Genomic DNA, 24,753 nt, shown 5'->3' with positions numbered 1-24,753 from the left:
ACTCAGGCGTCCCAGTGAGAGAGACTATTGAGAGGGGGGACAATACAGCAGAGTAAGAGGACCCTAAGCTCACCTTGCCCCATAGATACAACTAGGTAACACTCATATCAGTGAAAATAACCTTGAAAATGACCTGTAGACTGGCAGAACATACTACACAACTAAAAGTTGAGAAGAAGCCACATCAAAGAAGGTAGGAAGGGAGGAAATGTAATGGGGAGCTAAATGAACTCCAGCAGACTATCCATGGGCAGGAGGGAGCTCAATCAATGGTGGAAAAGGGAGAGAAACAGATTATCATGCCATGGAGCCCACATGGGGAAGATGAACCCCCAAAATATTTCGCTTTGAAAACCAGAGGGGCCAAATTTCATAAGTTCTTACCACCAGTTAGCCATAAAGCTTGGGATTTTAAAAATCAGAGGGCCTGGCTCTGGGAGAGCCCAAACATTGATAGGCAACTGAGTCCCTACTCTTAAAGAGACAACACAATAAATGGCCTGTGGGGATACAGCATGGAAGCAGCAGTTTGAAAAATGCCTGGGGTATATGGGAAAGAGAGTTATTTACTCATCTCAGAGCTCATCCCAGAGAGGCAGGGATTTCAGGGAGAATTCCCCAGAAACAAAGGAGCTGGTAAAGTGCTACTTCCACCCTTCCACCTTGCAGCATAAACACACAGCTGCCTCACTACCTAACTTGCTTACACCAAGTCCTGCCCCACTGCACTTCAGCAGATCCAACCTTCCCAGTCAGCTTTGCCTAAGTTTAGATTCAGCAGGTCCCCTCCCCTAGAAGACCAGTGCAAATCTTGCCAAAACCAAGTCTCTGATTAGTATGTTTTGTGGGGCATGGGTCCTGGCAGCAGGTGCACTGGCTGTGGGCCCTGTGGAAAGGTGCACCTTCTTAAAATTGTCTGCCCTGGCCACATAGCGCCAGTCCCTGCAGCAACAGTTACAGGTCTCATTTTGCAAGCAAACCAGTAAATGCCCTGTTAAAACTACATACCCCTTGGGATGCCTGGGTGGTTCAGTAGTTGAGTGTTTGCCTTTGACTCAGGGCATGATTCTGGGGTCCTGGGATCAAGTCCCACATCAGGCTCCACATGGGGAGCCTGCTTCTCCCTCTGCCTATGTCTCTGCCTCTCTCTCTGTGTTTCTCATAAATGAATAAATAAAATCTTTAAAAAACAAAAACAAAAACAAAACCCTACATGCCCCCCACCCCCAGCTAGGGATCAAATACTGACAAAGAAAGAAAGCCTTTGCAGATGACTAGACTGAAGGAAAAAGTGGCCCAGACATGACAGCAGGAAAGACACAACACACATAGGAGACACCCCTGAAGCATTAGGTTCTGGTCAACAAGGGATACTGCACTGCTGGGTACTACAGGACTTCTTCATAAGGCCATTACTTTTAAAGGGCAGGAAATGTAGCTGACTTTCCTAACACACAGACACTGGGAGTTAGACAAAATAAAGAGACAGAGGAATATGCCCAAATGAAAGAACAGAAGAAAACCACAGCAAGAGATCTAAGCAAAAAGGATATGAGTAATATGCCTGATGATACAGAATTTAAAGCAATGATCATAAAGATACCTACTGGACTTAAGAAAAGCATGGAGCGCATCAGTGAGACTCTTGAGAGATGAGAGAACAAAATAAATGAAATTTAAAATGTACTTATATATAATAGCAGGCTAAAAAAAGTAGAGGAATGAATTAGTGATCTGAAGGACAGAGTAATAATGCAAAGTAATCAAGCTCAGCAGGTAAGAGAAAAAAACTATGCAAAAGGATCACTTAGGGAACTCAGTGACTCCATCAAGCATAATAACATTCACAGAAATTATTCATTCATAGGGATCACAGAAAAAGAAATAGAGAAGAGGAAAAGAAATTTATTTGAAGAAATAATAGCTGAAAACTTCCTAATCTGGGGAAGGAAACAGGTATCAGATACAGGAGGCAGAGATCCCTCTATAAAATCAACCCAAGGTGGTCCACACCTAGACACATGGTAATTAAAATGGCCAAAAGGAGTGATAAAGAGAGAATTTTTTAAAAAGCATGAGAAAAGAAGGTAGTTACATACAGAGGAAACTCCATAAGGCTATCAGCAGACTTTCAAAGTGCTGAATGGAAAAATCTGCAGCTAGGAATACTCTATACAGCAAAACTATTATTCAGAATAGATGGGGAGATAAAGAATTTCCAGACAAACAAAAACTAATGGAGTTCATGACCACTAAATTAGCCTATAAGAACTGTTGAAGAGAACTCTTTGAGTGGAAAGGAAAGACCATAAATAGGAATAAAAAATGTAGGAAGCACAGAGGCAGTAAAAATAAGTATATCTATAAAAATCAGTCAAGGGACTCACAAAATAAAAAAATGTAAAGTATGATACCATATACCAAAAATGTGGTGGGGAGAGGAGTAAAGAATGGGCTCAAACTTAAGTGACTATCAACTTAATATGGACTGGTATATATAGAAGATGTTATATACAAACCTAATGGTAACCACAAATAAAAAAACAGTAATAGATATACAGAAAAATGTGAGAAATGAATCCAAGTATGGCGTTAAAGAAAGCCAGCAAACCATGAAATACAGCAAGAGAAAAAAGGATCAGAGAACAACAAAACAACCACAAAACAAGTAACAAAATGGTAATAAGTACATAGTTATCAATAACTACTTTGAATGTAAATGGACTAAACACTCCAATGAAAAGATTCTGGGTGACAGACCGGATTAAAAAAAAAACAAAACAAAACAAGACTCATCTGTATGCTGCCTACAAGAGATTCATTTCAGACCTAAATATACATGTAGACTGAAAGTGAGAGGATGGAGAAATATTTATCATGTAAATGAATGTCAAAAGAAAGCTGGTAGCAATACTTATATCCGACAAAATAGACTTTAAAAGAAAGACTGTAACAAGAGACAAAGAACATTAGTATATAACAAAAGGGACAAACCAACAAGAGGATATAACAATTGTAAATATTTATGCACCCAACATGGGCGCACCCGAATACATAAAACATTTAATAACCGGCATAAAGGTAATAACTGATAGTAATACAATAATAGTAGAAGATTTTAACAGCCCACTCACATCAATGTACAACAGATCATCCAACCAGAATATCAATAAGGAAACAGCAATTTTGAATAATACACTAGACCAGATGAATTTAACAGATACATTCACAACATTCAATCCTACAAGGGCAGAATATACATTCTTTTCCAGTGCACACAGAACATTCTCCAGAATAAATCACATATTAGGCCATGAAAGAATCCTAGCAAATTCAAAAAAGACTGAAGTCATACTACACATCCTTTCTAATCACAATGCTATGAAACTAGAAATCAATCACAAGAAAAAATCTGAAAAGAGCACAAATACATGGAGGTTAAACATACTGCTAAATAATGAACGGGTAAACCAAGAGATCAAAATTACATGGAGGGGTACCTGGTTAGTGTAGTCAGTAGAACATCTGACTCTTCATTTCAGAGTGTAGAGATCACTCAAAAAAAATTTTTTAATTACACGGAGGAAAATGAAAATGAAAACACAGTGGTATAAAATCTCTGGGATGCAGAAAAAGCAGTTTTAAGAGGAAGTTTATAGCAATATAGGCCTACCCCAAGAAGAAAGAAAAATCTCACATAAACAACCCACCTTTACACTTAAAGGAGCTAGAAAAAGAAGAACAAACATAACCCAAAGCTAGCAGAAGTAAAAAATAAAGATTAGAGCAGAAATATATGATATAGAAACTAAAAAATCAATAGAACACGCCAAAGAAACCAGGAACTGGTTCTTTGAAAATTATCAATAAAATTGATAAACTTCTAACCAGACTCATCAAAATAAAAGAGAGAAAGAGAAAGATAGAGAGAACTTCAAATAAATAAAATCACAAATGAAGAGGAAAAATAACAGCCAACACCACATAAAAACAAAGGATTGTAAGACAATATCATGAAAAATTATATGCCAACAAATTGGCCAACTAGAAGAAATGGATAGATTCCTATAAACATATAAACTATCAAAACTGAAGCAGGAAGAAACAGAAAATTTGAATAGGCCAATTACCAGCAGTGATATTGAATCAGTAATCAAAAAACTGCCAACAAACAAAAATCCAGGACTACACGACTACATGACTTCACAAGTGAATTCACAAGTGAATTCTACCTTTAAAGAAGAGTAAACACCTGTTTCTTCTCAAAATTTTCCAAAAAATAGAAGAGGAAGGAAAACTTCCAAAAACTTCCAAAAATAAGGCCAGCATTATCCTGATACCAATCCAGATAAAGACACTACACTAAAAAGAGAACTACAGGCCAATATCCCTGATGAATATAGACACAAAAACCCTCAACAAATTATTGGCAAACAAAATCCACAATATATTTTAAAAAAATCATTCACCAGAATCAAGTGGGATTTATTCCTGGGATGCAAGAGTGGTTCAATATTCACAAATAAATCAATACATTATATCGTAAGAGTAAGGATAAAAACCATATGATCATTTCAATAGACATTTGACAAAGTATAACATCCATTCATAATAAAAACCCTCAACAAAGTAGGTTTAGAAGGAACATATATCAACATAATAAAGGCCATTTATGAAAAACTCACAGCTAACATTATACTTGATGAAAAACTGAGAGCTTTCCCCCTAATGTCAGGAACAAGACAAGAATGTTCACTCTCACCTGTTTTATTCAACATGGTACTGGAACTCCTAGCCATAGCAATCAGACAACAATAAGAAATTAAAAAAAAAAACAAAACATCCATATTGGTAAGGAAGAATAAAGCTTCCACTATTTGCAGATAGCAAGATACTATGAAAAAACCTTAAGGACTCTACTAAAAAACTATCATAATGCATAAATAAATTCATTATGGTTGCAGGATACAAAGTCAATGCACAGATATCTTTTGTATTTCTATACACTAATAATGAAGCACTGAAAGGGAAATTTTTAAAAATCCCATTTACAATTGCACCAAAATTTACCTAGGAATAAATTTAACCAAAAGGTGAAAGATATGTATTCTGAAAACTATAAAACATTGTTAAAGTAAATTGAAGATGAGACAAAGAAATGGAAAGATATTCCATGCTCATAAATTGGATGAACAAGTATTGTTAAAATGTCTATACTGCTCAAAGTAATCTATACATTCAATACAATCCTTATCAAAATACCAACAGCATTTTTCACAGAACTGGACCAAACAGTACTAAAATTTCTATGGAACCACAAAATACTGGCCAAAGCAATCTTGAAAAAGAAATACTAAATGGGAGAAGATATTTGCAAATGACATATCCAATAAAGTATTAGTATTCAAAATATATAAAGAACTTATATAACTCCATACACACAAAAAAACTCCCAAATAAACCAATAAAAAATGTTCAGAACAGGGATCCCTGGGTGGCGCAGCGGTTTGGCGCCTGCCTTTGGCCCAGGGCGCGATCCTGGAGACCCGGGATCGAATCCCACATCAGGCTCCCGGTGCATGGAGCCTGCTTCTCCCTCTGCCTGTGTCTCTGCCTCTCTCTCTCTCTCTCTGTGACTATCATAAATAAATTAAAAAAAAATTAAAAAAAAATGTTCAGAACACATGAATAGACATTTCTCCAAAAAACGACATCCAGATGGCCAACAGACATATGAAAAGAGGCTCAACATCACTCATCATCAGGAAAATGCAAATCAAAACCATGATGAGATATCCCCTGAAACCCATCAGAATGGCTAAAATCAAAAACTCAAGAAACAAGTATTGATGAGAATGTGGAGAAAAAGGAACCCTTGTGCACTCTGGGAATACAAACTGGTGTAGCAACTGTGCAAGGTATGAAGGTTCCTAAAAAAAAAAAAAAAATAGAATTACCCTACAATCCAGTAACCACACTACTGGGTATTTACTCAAAAAATGCAAAAACACTAATTTTAAGGGATATGTGCACTATGTTTATTGCAGCATTATTTACAATAGTGAAACTATGGAAGCAGCCCAAGTATCTATCAATAGATAAGTGGATATAAATGCAGTATATATATATATATATATATATATATATATATATATATATATATATATTATGTATATTATTCAGCCATAAAAAGAATGAAGTCTTGCCATTTGCAACAACATGGATGGAGCTAGAGAATATAATGCTAAGTGAAATAAAACAGTCAGAGAAAGATAAATACCATGTGATTTCACTTATATGTGGAATTTAAGAAACAAAACAGCAAATGGAGGGGGAAAAAAGAGATAAACCAATAGGTGATGGGGATTAAGGAGTGCACTTGTCATGATGAGCACCAGCTGATGTGTGGAATTGTTGAATCACTATATTAAATCACTACATTGTAGATCTGAAACTACTGAACACTGTATTTTAACTACATTAGAATAAACATTTTAAAAAGCAAAATGCTGAGAATATGTCAAAATTACTATGAAGTAAGACAAAATTATTCTCATTATTTCTCATTAACTAGAGTGAAGTCACTTATTCTGGACACAACAGAGGAAAGAAAATATATAAATAAGCCCCACGAACCCTTCAGAAGTTCCTATTCTATTACCCACTGTGAGCTTTCTGAGCAGATTTGCCAAAAAAGAACCAAAGGTTTATTTATTGGTGTTGTGAAGATTGAGACTGACAATTCATTTTTCCATGCATGTGGAACTAAAATAACACTTTGAAGCCAGTGAGTTTTCATCCGTTCTTTTCACTTTGCTGATATCCTTATTGGATGGTGTATAAATTGAGCAACTCAGATGGGCTCTCTTTAAATACCAGGGAAATATATTTTCTAAGATTCTCTAAGAAAACCAAGGAAAGCATATATATTATTCAAAGAAAATAAAAAATCCTAATTGAGCTGACTATACCTAAGCTGCCTAAAAATGTTCTGATACACACTTATACACATTTTAAATATTAGGAAGGAAATATACATTATGAGACTTTACTGTCTGGTTCTTTACAGGTTGGTGGTTTTCAAAAGGGCTATCTACAGTCTCTCATATTCAACCAAGAGCAAGAATTTAGGAGTTGAAGGCCTGCCATTAGAGATAAGGCAAGTTATCATGCATATAACATTTGTGTTCTTCAGTATAATGCATTTTGGTGACATTTTATCTGGCACACACTATTTTTGCAAATGATTGCTAGAATCCAGTGGATCACCCAAAGAAATACTCTAGGTAATCACTACTTTTCCCATTGTTGGAGGCTGTCAATGCTCACTTATCTTGCTCAATGTGTTGGGAAATCACTAAAATATTTCTTAAATGTAAAAACAAGTGTTTAAACCTGATTTTCCCTTCTTTTCTTAAATAGCAAAGCCTTCCAATATGTATAACATTATTGCATTTAACCTAACCAGAATTTAATGTTTTAGCATGTTTCTGTTCTATTTCTCCTTTTCCAATATTCCTTCTCTCTGATCAAGATGGTCAACTTAATACTTCCGCTGGGAGAAACACAAGAGTCCTTTACTTAGGACTTTCAGTAGGAAGACTGAAGTAAAAGGACAGTAAATCTCTCCTTCAAAGACAATAGAAGATTCATAAGAGAAAAGATTAAATGTAGTTTTTCCCCATAACTTGAAATTTTTTGAAGCAGTCATTTTTAAACTCATCAGGATTTCTTTATTTTAATTTTCATTTATGTTTCAGCACCAACATCATTAAGAAACTTGAAAGCTTTTGTCATAAAATTTTACTCATTATTTTAAGTATTTTCTAGCTTTAATTTGACTAATATCAAAGATATTTAACAAAACTCAAAGTCTTTAATAAAGAAATAAAAAGTCTACTGAATTCCTAGAGATGCCTACCAAAAGAAGACATCAAATTAAATAAGGAACTTACATGTTACCTTTCTTTCTTTTTTTTTTTTTTAAGATTTATTTATTTATTTAAGACAGAGTGTGGTGAATGGGGGAGAGGGAGAGAGAAAATCCTCAAGCATCTGAGTGTAGAGCCTGATACCAGGCTTGATCCCAGGACCTTGAGATCATGACCCGAGCTGATACCAAGAGCCAGACGCTTAACCAACTGAGTCACTCAGGCGCTCCTAAATGTCATCTTTCTAGGATAAAAAACATGGAGATTACTCTTTTACTCGAAGGCCTCAGTTCTGCAAGTTACATTCTTACAACATTTGTGAACAACTAATTAAAAAAACCAAAAACAACCCCTCCCCCTCATTACTGTATATATTTGTCCACATTCCCAAAACTGACTCATGAAGTCCTAGACTTTGCTCTTCCTCATGAAAACATGACTTGGAATCCATAGTTCAGGGAAACCCCTCTAAGAAGGAGGCAGACTCTATCCCTAAGCAATTTAGAGTATCACTATGCCAACAGAAAAACATTTTCAAAAGGAAAAATAAGTAGTGGGCCTGGAAGGAATTTTTTTTTTAGTAACTATGATCTCCTCAGAAAAGGAAAATTGGCTTTTTAAGGAAAAAGAACAACATACATAAAAATTGTTCAAAGAGGAATGTGAACTTTGACATTTTATTCTAGAATATAAATCTAAATGTGCATCTATGATGAAGGTTTGTTTTTTTGGAGTTTAGAGGATTAGATCCCAAACCCAAAGAGTACTCTAAAGGTGGCTGAAGCAGATCAGCTTAGTTGATACTGAGAAAATGAATAGTAGGCTTGTTCCATACACCTCAGAACATGCATGTTTGGATGTGTATGTGTTTATACTGCATTTAATGTATGTGGGAAGATGAATTCATTCATCCTGCACCTCTGAAGAAATATTCATTTAGCAGACTTCATTCTCTTTAGAGTCTGATTAATATCATAAATAATAAAATGCCATTCCCTAAGTAAACAATTAGCCATTGTGAGTCTAAAATGAGTCACCTTTTACAGCTGGCTCACGTACATGGCCGGCAACGAGTTAGGTATGTTGCCTTGGGGACAATTCAGAACAAGCATTCCAGAATTAGAGGGAAAAAAGAATCTCATATTCTCCTTTTGAAGACTCCAGATCTATACTCTGGAGACAGCACAGCTTGTATTCCAGTGTTTTCCATTTATACTGAAATTCTAAGCTAAAGGAAAATAGCATGCAGATGTGCTGTTTGTGATTTGAGGAGGCTCTCTTGTGCCAGAGTACATGGTCAATATAATGATTGTATTTTAAAAGTATTAGCATTACATTTTTTCACAAGCTATCACTTATTCATAACATAAACAATGAAAAATTAAGGCATAAGGGCAATAAATACCAGCGCCTCCAAAGTAGCCACTCTTCAATGGAAAACCCAAGCTGTCAGTGCTTGCATCTTTGACACTCTTTAGCTAACACTCTGGAGCCTGACAATATTAACCCCCTCAGCATTAGGCCAAGTTTTCATTATGCAGATGGTGGTTCCAGGTGCCTGAAGACCCTGCAGGTCTTCTGCATCATCCTACAGGTACCCTTATAAGCAGTAACTTAGCATTTTGGGGTTTTACTGCTCATTGCATTATAATTATTTGAAAATGAGAAAACCCATTAAACTGAACTTTGCCCAGAAGAGCTTGACCAAGCAAGACACAATAAATGGATGACTCCTGGATCGAGAAGTGTTTTCTTACAGGAATTTTACAAGTCCCTTTAAGTCATCAGTGAATCACTAGTGAAAGAGGCAAATCATAAATGCTTTTCGAGTGGTCTAAGGGTTAGCACATCCTCTAAAACGTCAGTAGCTGGTTCCCTGATCATCGGCACAAATGGACTAATTATTAGTACACTCACAATTAGTTACTTGTCCTTAACAAACAAACAAGAGAGGGAGCGCATGAAATTCTAGACAGAAACTCAATGTAAATGACCAGATCAGACATATTTACTACTCAAGAATTGAAATACATTATGTGGTGTAAGAACTAAAACAGAGGTTTTTATATTTTATCCAAATGTTTTTTTTTTCTAATAGTGGCAGTATTAGGTAGAAATATTATCCTTTACTTTGTGTAAGAAATCCCTAATTAATTTCATAAGTTACCTGCTGTTTTTAAAAAGCGAACTATTAGTGGACTAAATTCACTTTGCTTCTTCACAAACGTTTACCTTGTACTTTTCTTGCATTATTTTTAACTCTATTAAATATTATTACTTAGGTGGTAAGCAGTTATATCCAGATATAAATTTAAAAAGTGACACATTTTCAATACCAACCACGACTTCAACATATTCCTAACAGCACATTCCATCAAATTAAACTGCAAGATTTCCCACATTTGTTTTACATTCTATATGTATGGCTTATGAATAGCAATTTTGATGAATTCCAGCTGGTTTAAATATGCAGGCAACCCCTTATAGAACAGATTCTTTTCAATTCTTACTGTATTCAATGAGGCCCATTTTAAGTGGGCCACCTGGTAGGATAAAACACTAATAATTCTCCATAGAAAAAAATGAAAAGCAAATCACCCTGCTAAACTTAAGACCATCTTCTCTAACTATATTACTGTTATATCACTAATATAAGCGAGGAGTAGTTCTAATCTTTTGGAAGAATGGAATTTAAATTTAAACAGGCCAGCAGCCCTATGATGACTAAATTGCTCACTTCTCTAATGACAATAGCAACATGAAGATAATTTTCACCATTGCTGCCTGTTGCCTGGTCTCATAGATCTATCATGCACATTCAGTCTCCTCCTCCATCCCCCACACCCTCTCGCTTCCGTCCAGCTGGAATACATCAGGGTGCAGAAGCCAAGTCAAATGTGGACCCCACCCTCCTCCATCCATTTTAAGGCACCTTCAAAGCCAGAGCACTGATTTCGTTCAGTTTCACCAGCAAAGCCAGCCATCCTGCTATTTAAGACTCCAGTTTGGGGTTTTTATAACTGCACATTAACATGAGAGCTTTGATTTTTGGTCAAAAACTTTGCTGCACCGAGTTTCATCAGACTTTTGTACCCTGCCTGCAGAAGAGTCCTTATTATTAAATCTTCATGATATTTGCTCTCAGTGTCGACCTCCTTCCTTGTGTTATGAACCTCTGAACCACCCAATAACCTACCCTAAAGAACATAACATTTCCCTTCCAAAAGGTCAAAAGGGAACAGCCATTAGGGTAGTTCAAATGTACGTTTTCCCTGGTGTTTGCAAACCCTGTATCATTTGTGCAGTGTCACAGACAGACAACAGTCATTCCGACGTACACAGAAACGCTCTTGCCAAGATGCATGCAGTGGGGGGTGGGGGCTGGAAAGAAAGAGTTGCAATAGGACAAAGAACTTACTTTGTTGTTCCCCTGTGCACATAGCCGCAAGAAAAAAAAAACAAAAACAAAAACAAAAAAGAAATACGTTAAACATAAACTTATTAAAAATTGTAAGGTTTTTCACGCTAGAGCAAAATCCAAACAAATAATTTATTCATTGACATCCCCTACATACATACAGCACCCAGAGCTCATGGGCAAGTCAAAGAATCCACTTATATTAAGTGAAATCATATATTTATAACAGCAGAAAATTATGACAGTGATTTCCCCCTTTCTTTCTACCCGGAATCCTTGGAGTATGGGAACCTGGCCAAAAAGCACTGGTTTGAATTGGTAATAACTGAACTGTTAGCATGAAAGGCAAAATAGTTAGTATGTCAGCTTGCCCCTTCCTGACAGCCCCTCCTCCAACATGCCAAGCAGTGGAAAATTTCATCAGCCAATGCATTTTTAAACAAACACTGCATCCTTGGTTTCAAAGAAGGTGGAAAAAGAAAGGAAAGGAGCAGAGGAAAGGAGTGGGTGGTTCTGGGGAGACAGGGTAAGCAGACCAAGTTACGACCTCCATCTGTACCATTCCTCTACTCCATAAATTATGAGTTTTGTCTCGGGCTGGCATGGGAAGCGAAAGCTGTATAGTGGGGACACGGCCAAAATAAACATTGGTCCACATTCAAGAAAATGGGTCTGGAAAGGTTAGTCACAAAAAAATGCAGTCATTTCTAAAAGTGACGTTCTGGAGAGAGACACAGAGAACAGCCAGTGACAGGCAGCAGGCAAATGGCTCTCCTGTTTCAAACTGGAGCTGCAAGAGTATGATTTATATCAAACAATTTCACTCACATATGGCTTAAAAAAATAAAATGGTGATTCATTACTCCCAGGGCAGCCGGAGTCCTTGCAAGGTCAGATCCTGTGGGGAAGACGTGATGGGATATGGGCAGGGAACAGATCTGAACTCTTCTCACAAGGGGCCCAGGAGGAATTCCTCACTGAGATGCAGAGCTGAAGAGAGCTGTTAGTAAAGTGTGTCTGTGAAGGAGGACAAGCCCGGGGTGGAGTAACAGGTTGGGCTGGAGATCTGGCATTTAGTTTCAAAAGACGATGTACAGAGAGAAACTTTCTGGAGATGGGCAAGGCCACAATCACAGGAGAGGGTATTTTCTTAAACGCAATGCCAATTGGTGACTCTGGGGAAATGTCCAATCCAAGCGCCATCACAGCCATCATATTTAATAACAACATAACATAAGTTTAAAGACACTGATAAAATAGTGTGGAGAAACTTCTTGGCATTGAGAATTGCCATGATATAACTGTTAACATCACTGGCTTCTGTGAGACATAAATAATGATAGAAGAATGAATGAAGGGGGAAGAAAGATTCTCTGTAAGGAATATGCCAACCATTCAATAAGGCAATAAAGATTCCCACAGGGAATTTTATCAGGAGTAAAATGCTATTTTAGAGAATAACAGGCCCTGGTTCTCCAAAGAGCAATATTGCTGAAAATACCTCAAACAGATGGACTTTATTGAATTCCACAGCAGTGCAGCTTTTGATCTACCAAATAAGTTTCAGGAGTTCAACCAAGTATTTTTGCACATTAGGGAATGACTGGCTTCTCTGCTCAATGGCAGATGGTTCTGTTTGTAGTGGCAACAATGATGTCACAGAGTAGGGGGCCTTGATCCTTAAATATGAGAAACATCCAAGTGGAGGCCGTGGTGTGGCTTTGCCATTTCTTGTTTCCTTCAATCATTTCCCAATTGTCTATTCTAAGAGAGGCATAACAGCCATGAATGGTGAACTGTAAATGTTTTATAATTCCCTCCACTACTCTGTGTGGCAGCAATTTATGTTTAGATGCCACAAGTTCCTCTATTGAAGAAAAACTAGACTCCTCAGTATTGGTCATGTGGCTGCTTGACGTTGTGTGGGAAGCACTGCTGAATAAACCAAGAATAAAGTGATGTGTGGCCGGGCTAAGCATGAGCATTGTCAATCTTGTATTATTAGATGGCTGAATAAATAAATGCATATGAGTGGTCTCCCATATTAATAGACATTTACGGAAGTCTGTGGGCAATCTTCTTCTCCCCCCACAGACTGATACGGAGACCCTCCTCCGAATTGTTATTTGCCACAGAGAAAAATTCAGTTTTGAATCTTTCCAAAAGGAATTTCTGAAGACCCCAAAGACTTCATTTATAGAGTGGTTTCAAACTCCAAGGCACTCACTATGACTGGGAAAGTCTTGAATTCAGAGATACAGTGAAGTTCTGGGGTGTTTCACATTCTATTGCCATTTTTCATCACTTAACTCATACCGTAAATGGGAGGAGCATCCATCTATACAGCCAATGGAAATCTCTTAATTAGTTCAGAGGTGTATAATTTAACAAACAGGCAAAACTGAATTCACACCAAATTTATCTCCAGGGTACCCACTACTCTGCAGGCTGCTTCTTTCAGATAACCACCAGGCCAGCATCTGAGGGCAGGCTTGTGAACCCTCACTTTCCCTGATAGCTCCTTGGGCTCACTGTTGATGGATAGATAGAGCCTTCCAAGCCAGCCTGGCCAGCAGGACAGCACAACCCCATGAGTCCCCCTAAAGAAGTCTACCTCCTCAGCCAATAGTTAAGGAAACTCTCCTTCGACATGCCCAAGTCTCACTGATATTTTGCAAAGAAAAAGTAACTACTAAACTGGGAATTATGATTTCATGGATTTTCAGTAATAATAAAGGCTACATGGCATTGAACACATTCACCCAATTGTAGCACAAAGCTACAGGTGATATGCAATAGTTTTCATTTAATCCTATAAAATCACACAGAAGAAGGTAGCATTATTTTGAGTTTAAAAAATAATAAACTGAAGAGTTAAGTAAGTTGCCTGAGCCACTCGCCTAATAAACAGAAGGGTCAGGATTCAAATGTGAGTAGATCTGACTTAAAGTCTACTTCATTTCACCACACACAAAATGTTCTAAAGAATTTGGAATTCTTTGTTTATACATAATTTAAGGCATACTGTGAGCTAACAAAAATTGTACCAGAAAAATCATATTTTGTATCATGTCCTTTAGATATTTAATGAAATTCATATTTATTTGTATTTATACTTACTGATGCATGAACATATTTTTTTCTATAAAATAATCTTTATGGGTTCTTTAATTGTAGCCTATAATACTGACATATGCACACTTTTTATCTCACTTTCATCAGTAAAAAAACCCCAAAATATTATTAATTAATTCCATTAGAAACATCTTTACTTCAAAACAGTGTTAACAATTCAATTATTAAACAACATAAGATGTTATAATAGTTATAATTTTAATTTAGTGGCTAAAGGAAATAGAAGTTAAAGAAATAAAATTCTGCTAAATCTAAATTCAGATTTACATATATTTTTTAAAGTATTTTGGTTGCTCAGAAAGATGAGGTAACTGGTCAAATGCTAAATTTGTGGCTCAGAGAGGTTATGATAAGTTCATGGAGTATGGCAGTGTCACAGTGGGAAACTGAACACAGGACTCCTCATTTCCATTTTAGGGCCACACATTACACTGCTCAAAGAAGTCTATATTTCACTTTGGATCCAGAAAGATTAAGGGTCTAGAGGTAATTAGAAAATCCACATGGAAATATAGTTGGGCTGTGGCATTTTATACAGACATCCACTGTAGTTCCTACCACACTGTAATTATTTACTTGCATCCCTCACCTCCACTAGCCTTGAAATTCTTATAAAGTAAGAACTTTATAAGAATCTTTTTATATTTGAATTTCTAGAGTCCACCATAACAGTGATAGATGAAGTTTCGGAAGAAAGGGAGAGAAAAAGGTGGAAGAAAAAGAAAGAAAAATCTGTAGGAAAACTCCAAGAGAAACAACCTAAGAGAAAAAACCAAGTAGCAGAACATTATGATATGAGTGACAAAAACATTCCATCATTTGAATGTGATAGAATAGATATGATGGGGGAAAGAATGTCATAAAAAAGTGTGCATTCTTATTTGAAAAAAAAAAATTGTCCCAAACCAAAATGTGAGTGACGTCTATTTATCAAAATAAAGCCAAAATTATACAGTTTTTACAAATGATCTTTGTAGATTTTTTCCCAGTCAAAATAGAGATGTTTTGTGTAGAAAGCAGAACTTTTTGAGTCTAGACTTATGTCCATGTATGACAAATAAATGTTTCATTTTTAGAATAGTGATTGATTAACTGTCAACTCAATGGTTTATTGATACAAAACCCAAATGACACACCAGAAGTCCTAAAAATTTACTTACAGAAAGACATCTGTTATTAGGTTAATCTGACTTTTTCATCAAATCTTTCTAAATTAGGAATAACTGTACCTAAAAGTATCCATTCCCCCAAATCTAAGCATGCTCACAAAATGAATGTTTACACAAGCATTCTACTTAGATTGCTTTCAGTAGTTAGCTGCCATTTAAACATCTGAAAGTCAAGCAATCGTGTAATATAACCTCTACAACTGCATGGTGCATAAGAAATGCAAATATTGTTTATGATGAAAACTGAGAAAAGCAATGTTCATGGCATACTTCCAAGTTTAATTTCCTGTTATGTCTTTGGCATATAGTAAAAAACCCCTTTGTCTCGACCTTCTAAGCAACTATACCAAAGGTATATTTATAAACAAAAAATGATGTGAAAGAATCAAACAGATTGTTCAACAATTCTGGATTTGCTTAAAATTGAGTATTCTGGTAAAAAATCACGAATATTTCATTGACCATCTTCATGCAGAGCTATGGTGCACACATGAAAATTCAAATTTGTAAAAACAGTTCACCAGAGATAGGTAGGCAATTTTGCTTTCCCAAGACAATTTTCCCTCATAAGAGGCATATTGCATCATTTCTTTAAATAGCAAAATTGTCTACTGCATTTAAAATAAATTTGACAAAATCACAATTGAAAAAAAAATTTGCACAAACATTCCAGTTGCATGGTAGGAAGACATACATCCACACATTAACATTTTATACGACCAAGCATTATTTGGAAATCGAAAACAGCATAAAGTGTTCACGATCTCACTGGTCTACACTATAACATTCACATTGTTTCAGCTCTCATCTACTTGTTAAAGAAAGCAGTCTGTGATGAAAATGATAATTATCACCATCATCATCATTATCATCACAAATAAAAATAGAGGGCTTATTTGTGCCCACTCTATTCAGTGCTTTCCCTGCATTCTTTCACTTAATCCTGTCAACCAAGCTACAGAGGACTCCTGTTATTTCCATTTTAGAAATGGGAATTTGGATATATAAAAAGGCTAGACATATCACAGCTTATATGTGAACTTCTGGAACTTCAGTCTTGGTAGTTTGACACTAGAACCTGTGCTTGAACACACATGCTCTACGGCTCCTTGTAATAACCCAACATATAATTTTTTAGCAATGTCAATCTTATCATGTCACTTAACTGGCTTGAAACCGGACGTCCAATGGCTTCCCATCTTACTCAAAATAAAACTCAAATGGTCACCCCATCCTTCGAGACCAATATAATCTGCCGTGACCACTGTCTCGGAAACTATCAACCACTTTTGTCCTCCCTTGTTGTGTTCCAGAGTCACTAACTTGTTTGTTGCTCTTCTGAGACACTGAGCTGGCTTTGCACTTGCCAGTCCTCTCCACAAATATTCTTCATTTCATTTATTCCCTCTCTTCCTTCAGGAGCCTACTCAAATGACTATTTAAAGAGGCCTTTCCTTATCATCTCTACTAAAATAAAGCTTACCTGCCCCTCACTGACTATCCCTTTCACTTTCTTTGTTTTTTATAGATTGTATCACTCTCTTACAATCACACTATATAATTATTCAGTTATTCATTCACTTGTTAACGTCTGCTCCTTGTAGATGGGACCTTATTCTTCACCTCTACAGCACTGGTGCCTAGAATGTGCCTGGCAAAAAGCGTGTGCTCAACAGGCTTTTGTAGACTGAATGAATAAAAAAGTAAGCATGTGTACATTTTTAATATAGAATATTTGTGAAATTAAACACAGTACCATCAGTGGAGAGGGAAGAGTAATAATAAATGATTAGAATTAATAACCAAAGTATAAGTAGTACTCTGATTTTTTAAATGATTTCTCATCTGCAGTTTTTGGAGTAGCATACAGCTATGTAAATATATATGTACACCACTGATAAAATTTGGACAATTACGGAAATCATACAGACAACTCTGTACTTGAGTATCATCAGGAAACGGTCTTCTTTCACCTCATTTAGAGGGTATTTTGTGGGGAATTCATTGTTTTAGGTGATAGCCAGACAAGTGTAGATTGGGTGGGGGTTAAGAGGTCTATATGTGAGATAAAATAACAGCTAAGAGAAGAACATTTTGACACAAATCCCCAATCCTTTACCTCTGAAACTCTGTTAAATTCCAATGCAACCTCAGGGATGTGGTCAAGTCTAAAGTTCCTCCAGAGATGCTTCAATGGCCCCGTCTGTGCCCTATATTTCAGAATTTCTCTTGAGAAGACTATTCCTATTGGGAGCCCAGAAATGACCTGACTTGTTCATGATAAGTCTTATAAACTAATTTAGAGCCAAGCAAGCATCAAAGGATCCAGTTGGACTCAATTCCCAAGGCTCAGTCCCAGTACTTGCATTTAGAGGAGACACCTGGGCAGTACACCTGAAAGGGGACAGGGAGTAAGCAGGGAGAGCCATCAGCTAGAGTGTCTAACGGTGTGTGTACATGTGTTGGATGGGACTTCTGAAATTTAAATACAGACATTTTCCAAAGAATACAAATAGAAGTTCTGTTTATTAACTTGAATGAGAGAAGTGACTTCAAACACTTGAAGTATATTTATAAAGATAAGTAGGAATGGCAATATAATGTTTTTCTTCTTTCACACTCCAAATGACATTAACCAGAGTTTGAATACAGATATGATTTTGGACTCAGGTACTACAGACCTAATGAAGGGAGGTAGATTTTTATAAAAATAAGTACATTTTTAAGGATATGAAATAGTGTTATGACATTATGACTTTATGAAGAATGTTCTAAACAGCTGTATGAATACTAGAACAACTGTGGAATACCATGTAAAGGAAAATAAAATTTTAAATTAAAACAAAGACATTCTCAGACATAAAACATATATTATGTTTTATGGCAGAATAGGGCATTTTCTCTAGCAAATATAGTGATAAACTTCCTAAAATAGAAACTAATGGAGAAAAAGAAATATGATGAGGATAGTATTACTATCCTCCAATGTTCCAAAAGACTGGTGGTCTATGTTCTAAAAGACCACCAGTTTAACAATTATATAGTATATAGAATTATGTCTTCTTAAACATGGTCAATAATCATAAAAAAAGAGATCCAACTTACTAAAGATTTATCGGGATAAACCCCAGCTCTCAGTAGAGATGCCTTCCAGCTGTCTACATCCTCCTGTGAGTCACACGCCAGCTCAAGGAAACGATAGTCTTTGTATACATTCCTGGAATTAAAAAAAAAAAAAACATCATGCCTTTAGTTTGGAAGCAAATTCAAAATGATTTTATATCACTGCAGATGATGATGATACAAATGACAGTCCAAATGGATAATTCTCTGACAGTCACTGGAGGAAAAAAAAATAATTCAGTGTATTTAAAATAATTAGAAAATTCTTATATTTTTATGTAATCTTTTTAAAACTTCAAATTAAAGAATTCAGAACCACTTATACTGCTAAGCAATAAGAAGTAATGGAGATACAAATACTCTCAAGATGATACACAGGTGCCAAGTGAGAGAGATTCCAGAGGAATTGATCTGCTGTTGCCTAGTAATTAATCAATTTTCTGAAACCATTTTATAAGTCTAAATGGCTCATAAAATTTTAAAAGGTATGACAGTAATCTTACAAACTTAAAATACTATTTTAGATTGAAAGCAGAAATTCTCATAGCTACTGTGAAAAGAAAAAAAACATTAACCAATATTTAACAGAGTGATATGCCTATAAAGTGCATATTTATAACTGGGACAATACTGTACTTTTATTTCTTCTCCTAACAGTAAAATAATACATAAGGTGTAATATACACCCATCTAGAAAGATTTGGAAATTTGGTAAAAGTATAAAAATGGTGACAATCATCCATTTTCCACGGTTTATAGATAAACTTATTTCTTTATACTATTGTCCTATCAATCTTTCAAACAGCTGAGGTGGTGTAATATACACCCATCTAGAAAGATTTGGAAATTTGGTAAAAGTATAAAAATGGTGACAATCATCCATTTTCCACGGTTTATAGATAAACTTATTTCTTTATACTATTGTCCTATCAATCTTTCAAACAGCTGAGGTCTCCCCAACTCCCTTTTCTCTTTCTTTCTGTCAATTTTGAGTCCTTTTTTACTTACTATGATGTTATGGTAATTTACTTATGCCATTGCATCTTTATAAACATTAAATTACAATGGTATGATATTCATTAATATAAATGTATGATAATTTACTTAACCTCTTTCAAATATTAGATATTTAGGTAATTTCCTTTTTTACAATAAAAAATAATGCCTAAGTGAATATTTTTATCCATAAGCCTTTGACATTTACTACTCTTATTTTCTGAGTATAAATTCCTATAATTAGAGTTACAGGATCAAAGTTACAGTCATTTTTTAAGATACTGATATGCACTACCCATTACCCCTCCAGAAGAGGTAATCCAATTTAGACAATACTAGCAGAATACCAGAACTTAGGGTCTTATTCTCTTCCAGGGTATTATCATTCAAGCCTAAGAGCCTTAGTTTACACCTAAACTAAGATGGCTCACAAATTTATATCTCTTGCTCAAGACCTCCCCAGATTCATAACGTCCACTGACTTCTCCACTTGACCATCTCAAAGGCACCTTGACATTTAGGACTGAATTGGTGATTTCAGCTTGACATTCCCTACCTTCCACTCTCTCATACCCTCTTTCACTTGACCACCTAAAGTGCATTTCCTGTACATTGACTGCCATCACGCTCCTTCAAACATTATAGTGGCCTCCTCATGGGTCTCCTGGCATCACATGGCTCCTCTAAATCTGCTCTCCACACAGAATCCTCATGATCTCCTGAAAATGCGAATCAGATTATTTTTACCCGTGAAGTAAAACATTCCAACAGCCACCTGCTTTTAGGGAAAGACGATACTGTCTATCATATAGTATAGTCTGACCCATAGGTATTACCTTCCTCTTCAGCTTTTTTCACATTCTCCTTTCCCTTGCTTTGTTTACTCCACCCATGCTGGCCTTCCCTTGCTTCCTCAGATTTGCCATGCCTACTCCCAAAGTCTTTGAATCTACTGCTCTCTGCCTGTAGGTCTTTTCTTCTTCTCTCACTGTACAATTAATGCCTACTTTTCTTGGAATCTCAGATCATATTTCTATTTACCTTTCCTCCATAGCACTAATAACAGTTGTGAATTCAGAGTTATGTGTGGGTTTCATTTTCTTTTTTATTTCTTACTCATGTATTTGTTTACTTGCTTGCTTGCTTACTTAGATACTGTCTATCTTCCCAACAAGCCCACAACCAACATTAGGACAGGGAATGTATCATTTTTATGCTTATCATTATATCCCCCATTATATCTTCTCCACTTCTAACTCAGGTCAAACATATCATCTTTTCTTAAGTCAGGCATACACTGGGATTGGCATTTGGGTAGAGGGTGTGAACTAGGTATTTTCTCACTCTGGGCTGAACAAAACTTTGGGAATATAGCAGGAAAACTCTAAGGCAAGGACCTGCATGTACAGGCCTTTGGTAGGGCTGTCCCTCAATGATCACAGGACTCCTGGATGTGCCTGATCCTCTGGCCCTCAAGAAGTGTGGGGGGCTGAGTTTTCTCTACCCTAATGCAAAAGAAGGGCTCCTTCCTTGTGTCTCAATACATAAAGGGCAACTTGCCTATTTTGGGTCTGTGATGACTAAGATGTCTGTGCCTTCCCACTCTCATAAGACTAGTCCACTTAAAGTATACAGCAGCTGGACCTGTGCCACAACGAACAGAGGAAAATAAAAGGATATCTAATAAGCAGGTCTAACAACCAGAGAAAGCAAGAATGAAGAGAGCAACCAGAACACTATATCAATAATGAACTGTTGGGGGAAGCAGAAGAATAGTAAGTATTTGAAGAGGTATAAAAACAACATTAAGAAAAACTTCCTGGAACTAAGAAATAAGATTTTTAAGTTAAAATATTTAGTAGATAAGTTGAAGGAATGATGAATGTTGAGACTAAAATTCATAGTTTTCTTTTTTTTAGTTTTTATTTATTTACGATAGTCACACACACACACACACACACACAGAGAGAGAGAGAGAGAGAGAGAGAGAGAGGCAGAGACATAGGCAGAGGGAGAAGCAGGCTCCATGTACTGGGAGCCTGACGTGGGATTCGATCCCGGGTCTCCAGGATCGCGCCCTGAGCCAAAGGCAGGCACTAAACTGCTGCACCACCCAGGGATCCCAGAATTCATAGTTTTCAAGATCTAGCGGGAAATTTTTTTTAAAATACAAAGAGAAGTTATGAAACTGTGGAGGAAAGACCCAGAACATTTAACCTGTAAACAAAAGGAGTTTCAGAAAAAAGAAAAGGTGGGGGGAGAAAAATAATTATGAAAAAGAAACTACTTTCTAAAAAAGAATCTTATCCTGATTTTTAGAAAGATCTGAGTCTATAAATTTTAAGTGCTGTTTCACACGTATTTGATGTGAAAAGATACCATATAGACATACATTTATACAATTCTTGAGCTCTGAAATAAAGAAAACACTCAAAAGTCTTCTGTAAAGAGATAACCAAGTTACTTACAAAGGAGAAAGAATTAGACTGGCACCAGATTAAACATTCAAAAGATAGAAGGCAATGAAGTAACTAACCTTCATGGACTCTTACAAGGACTGCAGAGACCCCTATCCAGCTGGGGTATCACCACACTCCCGAGGTAAGGGAGTTACCTATGCAAGAGATGAGGTTGCAACAGCACCAAAGGAACCCTCAAAAAGGTTAAGAAGAAAAAAACAGTGGCGAGCAACAGAGCTTGCAACATTTACAGAGTCAAATCAAAATAATGACAGGCCATCTAAGAATATGCAGTATAAGGGCTAAAGATTCTTAAGGTAAAAGAGACACACTATTCAAATAGTCTGAAAGTTGGGGAAGGATAGGAGGTAATAAAAATGCTCCCCAGGTCTTCTCTGATGGGTGCGGGGCAAAGAGTGGGGCAGCAAAGGGATCCCAGTGGTCTTAACTGCGAGGAGAAGTGGGTGAGGGGAGAAGCAGAGAAGAAAGGTTTGGGGCAGAAATATTTGATAACTTGCTTCATGGAATGATACGGTTATATACTGGTGATGAATATAAGTGTTAATAGAATTAGAAGTACAGCAGAACTCTCAAAATAAAAGAAGAAAAAGGAGAAATTAATAGCCTCTTGATCAAGCAAAAAAAAAAAACTAAGAAGAAAAAATAAAAAGGAACAAAATAAGAAATTTTAATAAGATGGCAGGAATACATTTAAGTATATTATGAAATCAATGACAGTAGGCTGAATTCTCTCAGGTAGTCAATTAATTTAGGTTTAAAAAACTTACATATTATTTAGAAAAATAAAAGAACAGGGAAAGAGAAATCAGACAAGCAGAAAACAAAGAAATATAAATTTAAGAATGGCAATATTAATAATAAACAAGATAGAATTTAAAAATACTGAGCAAGATACAGTTTAAAAGCCCTAAATAGAATAAAGAAAAATATTATACAATGGTATAAAGTAAAATTTGTGAAGGCTGGAAAATACTCATAAAACTGTACCAAATTACATAGTAGGGAAAGAAACAAAGAAAATGCTACTAAAATTGCAAGATTTGTAATAATTGTAATAATTATATATATGTAAAATACAGTTGAAATATCTTAGTTAAAATATAAACACAGAAAAAAATTTAATATACTCTTCAAATTGAACAAATATCATGGACAAAAGTAAGCAAGTAGATAGAAAATAAAGATATCTCATTATCCAGAAAACATTTACAAAAATCAGTCTTATACTTGGACCTACACACATACACAATAGCAACTTTAAGAAACTTAAAAAAAAAAAAAAGGATTACATAGATCACATTCTTTAATCACAAATTAAAAAAAAAGAAAAAAAGAATTTGTAAAAAAAAAAGACCAAAAAATCCCTTAAATATATTCTTAGATAATCTTTATATTACAGAAGAAACCAAAATACAAATTATAAATTTAGAAAGCAATAAAAATATAAACACATCATTTCCAACCAACAGAACATAGCAGACTGTAGGAAAATTTATGGCCTAAATATGTTCATCATTTATAGAATGTAGAAAAAACAGTCAATATTCATTTACAGGGATTATAAAACTATTATTTTTTTTTTTTTAAAGATTTTATTTATTTATTCATGATAGACACAGAGAGAGAGAGGCAGAGACACAGGCAGAGAGAGAAGCAGGCTCCATGCACCGGGAGCCCAACGTGGGACTCGATCCCGGGTCTCCAGGATCGCGCCCTGGGTCAAAGGCAGGCGCTAAACCGCTGCGCCACCCAGGGATCCGGCCGAGGATCCCTGGGTGGCGCAGCGTTTGGGTGCCTGCCTTTGGCCCAAGGCGTGATCCTGGAGTCCCGGAATCGAGTCCCACGTCAGGCTCCCGGTACATGGAGCTTGCTTCTCCCTCTGCCTGTGTGTCTCTGCCTCTCTCTCTCTCTCTCTCTCTCTCTCTCTCTCTCTGTGTCTCTCATGAATAATTAAATAAATAAAATATATTTTAAAAAAGCCAAGAAGAGGGAGTTAACATAGATTAAAACCAAAATTAATAAAGTAGGAAATATAAAAATAACATAAAAGATAAAGACATCCACAAATATTTTTTCCCCTTAGAAATAGATAACATAATACTATGTAAGAGAGAAAACAAAAGTATACAAGTTCACAAATGAGAAAGGATAGGATACATAGCCACAAATATAGAGAAGATAGAAAAAAATTAAAATCAAATATTATATGCAATTCTATGGCAAAACTAAGAACCTAGTGGAAATAATACCCTAACAAATATAAATTACCAAAATTAATTCAAAATCCAAGTGGCTTTTACAAAACACTACTACACTATACTTCTAGTAACTTAGATATAGGAAGATATTCCATTCATATTAGGAAAAAGCCTATAAGATACATAGGATAAATTTTTTAAATTAAGAAAATGATAATATCTTATGAATAACATGAAACAAGATCTTCATAAATAGAAAGACATATTTGACGTGTTGTTTTCATTACACGATATTCTTAGGTC

At 35.9% G+C, this 24,753-nt stretch overlaps 1 protein-coding gene across 9 annotated transcripts in view; it reads right to left on the bottom strand.

Moving 5' to 3' along the window:
• DNM3 (dynamin 3) overlaps positions 1-24,753 on the bottom strand; it is a 547,902-nt gene that overhangs the window by 87,894 nt on the left and 435,255 nt on the right. For all 9 annotated transcript variants that reach the window (XM_072830615.1, XM_072830618.1, XM_072830613.1 and 6 more), the window contains one exon: positions 18,759-18,870. In XM_072830615.1, coding sequence (XP_072686716.1) covers positions 18,759-18,870 — 112 coding nt within the window. The remainder of the gene's footprint in view (positions 1-18,758; positions 18,871-24,753) is intronic.

Source organism: Canis lupus, chromosome 6, assembly GCF_048164855.1.
Source record: "Canis lupus baileyi chromosome 6, mCanLup2.hap1, whole genome shotgun sequence".
Taxonomy (NCBI): Eukaryota; Metazoa; Chordata; class Mammalia; order Carnivora; family Canidae; genus Canis; species Canis lupus.
The sequence above is the reverse complement of the archived record's forward strand: the minus strand, read 5'-3'. Positions and strand labels throughout refer to the sequence as shown.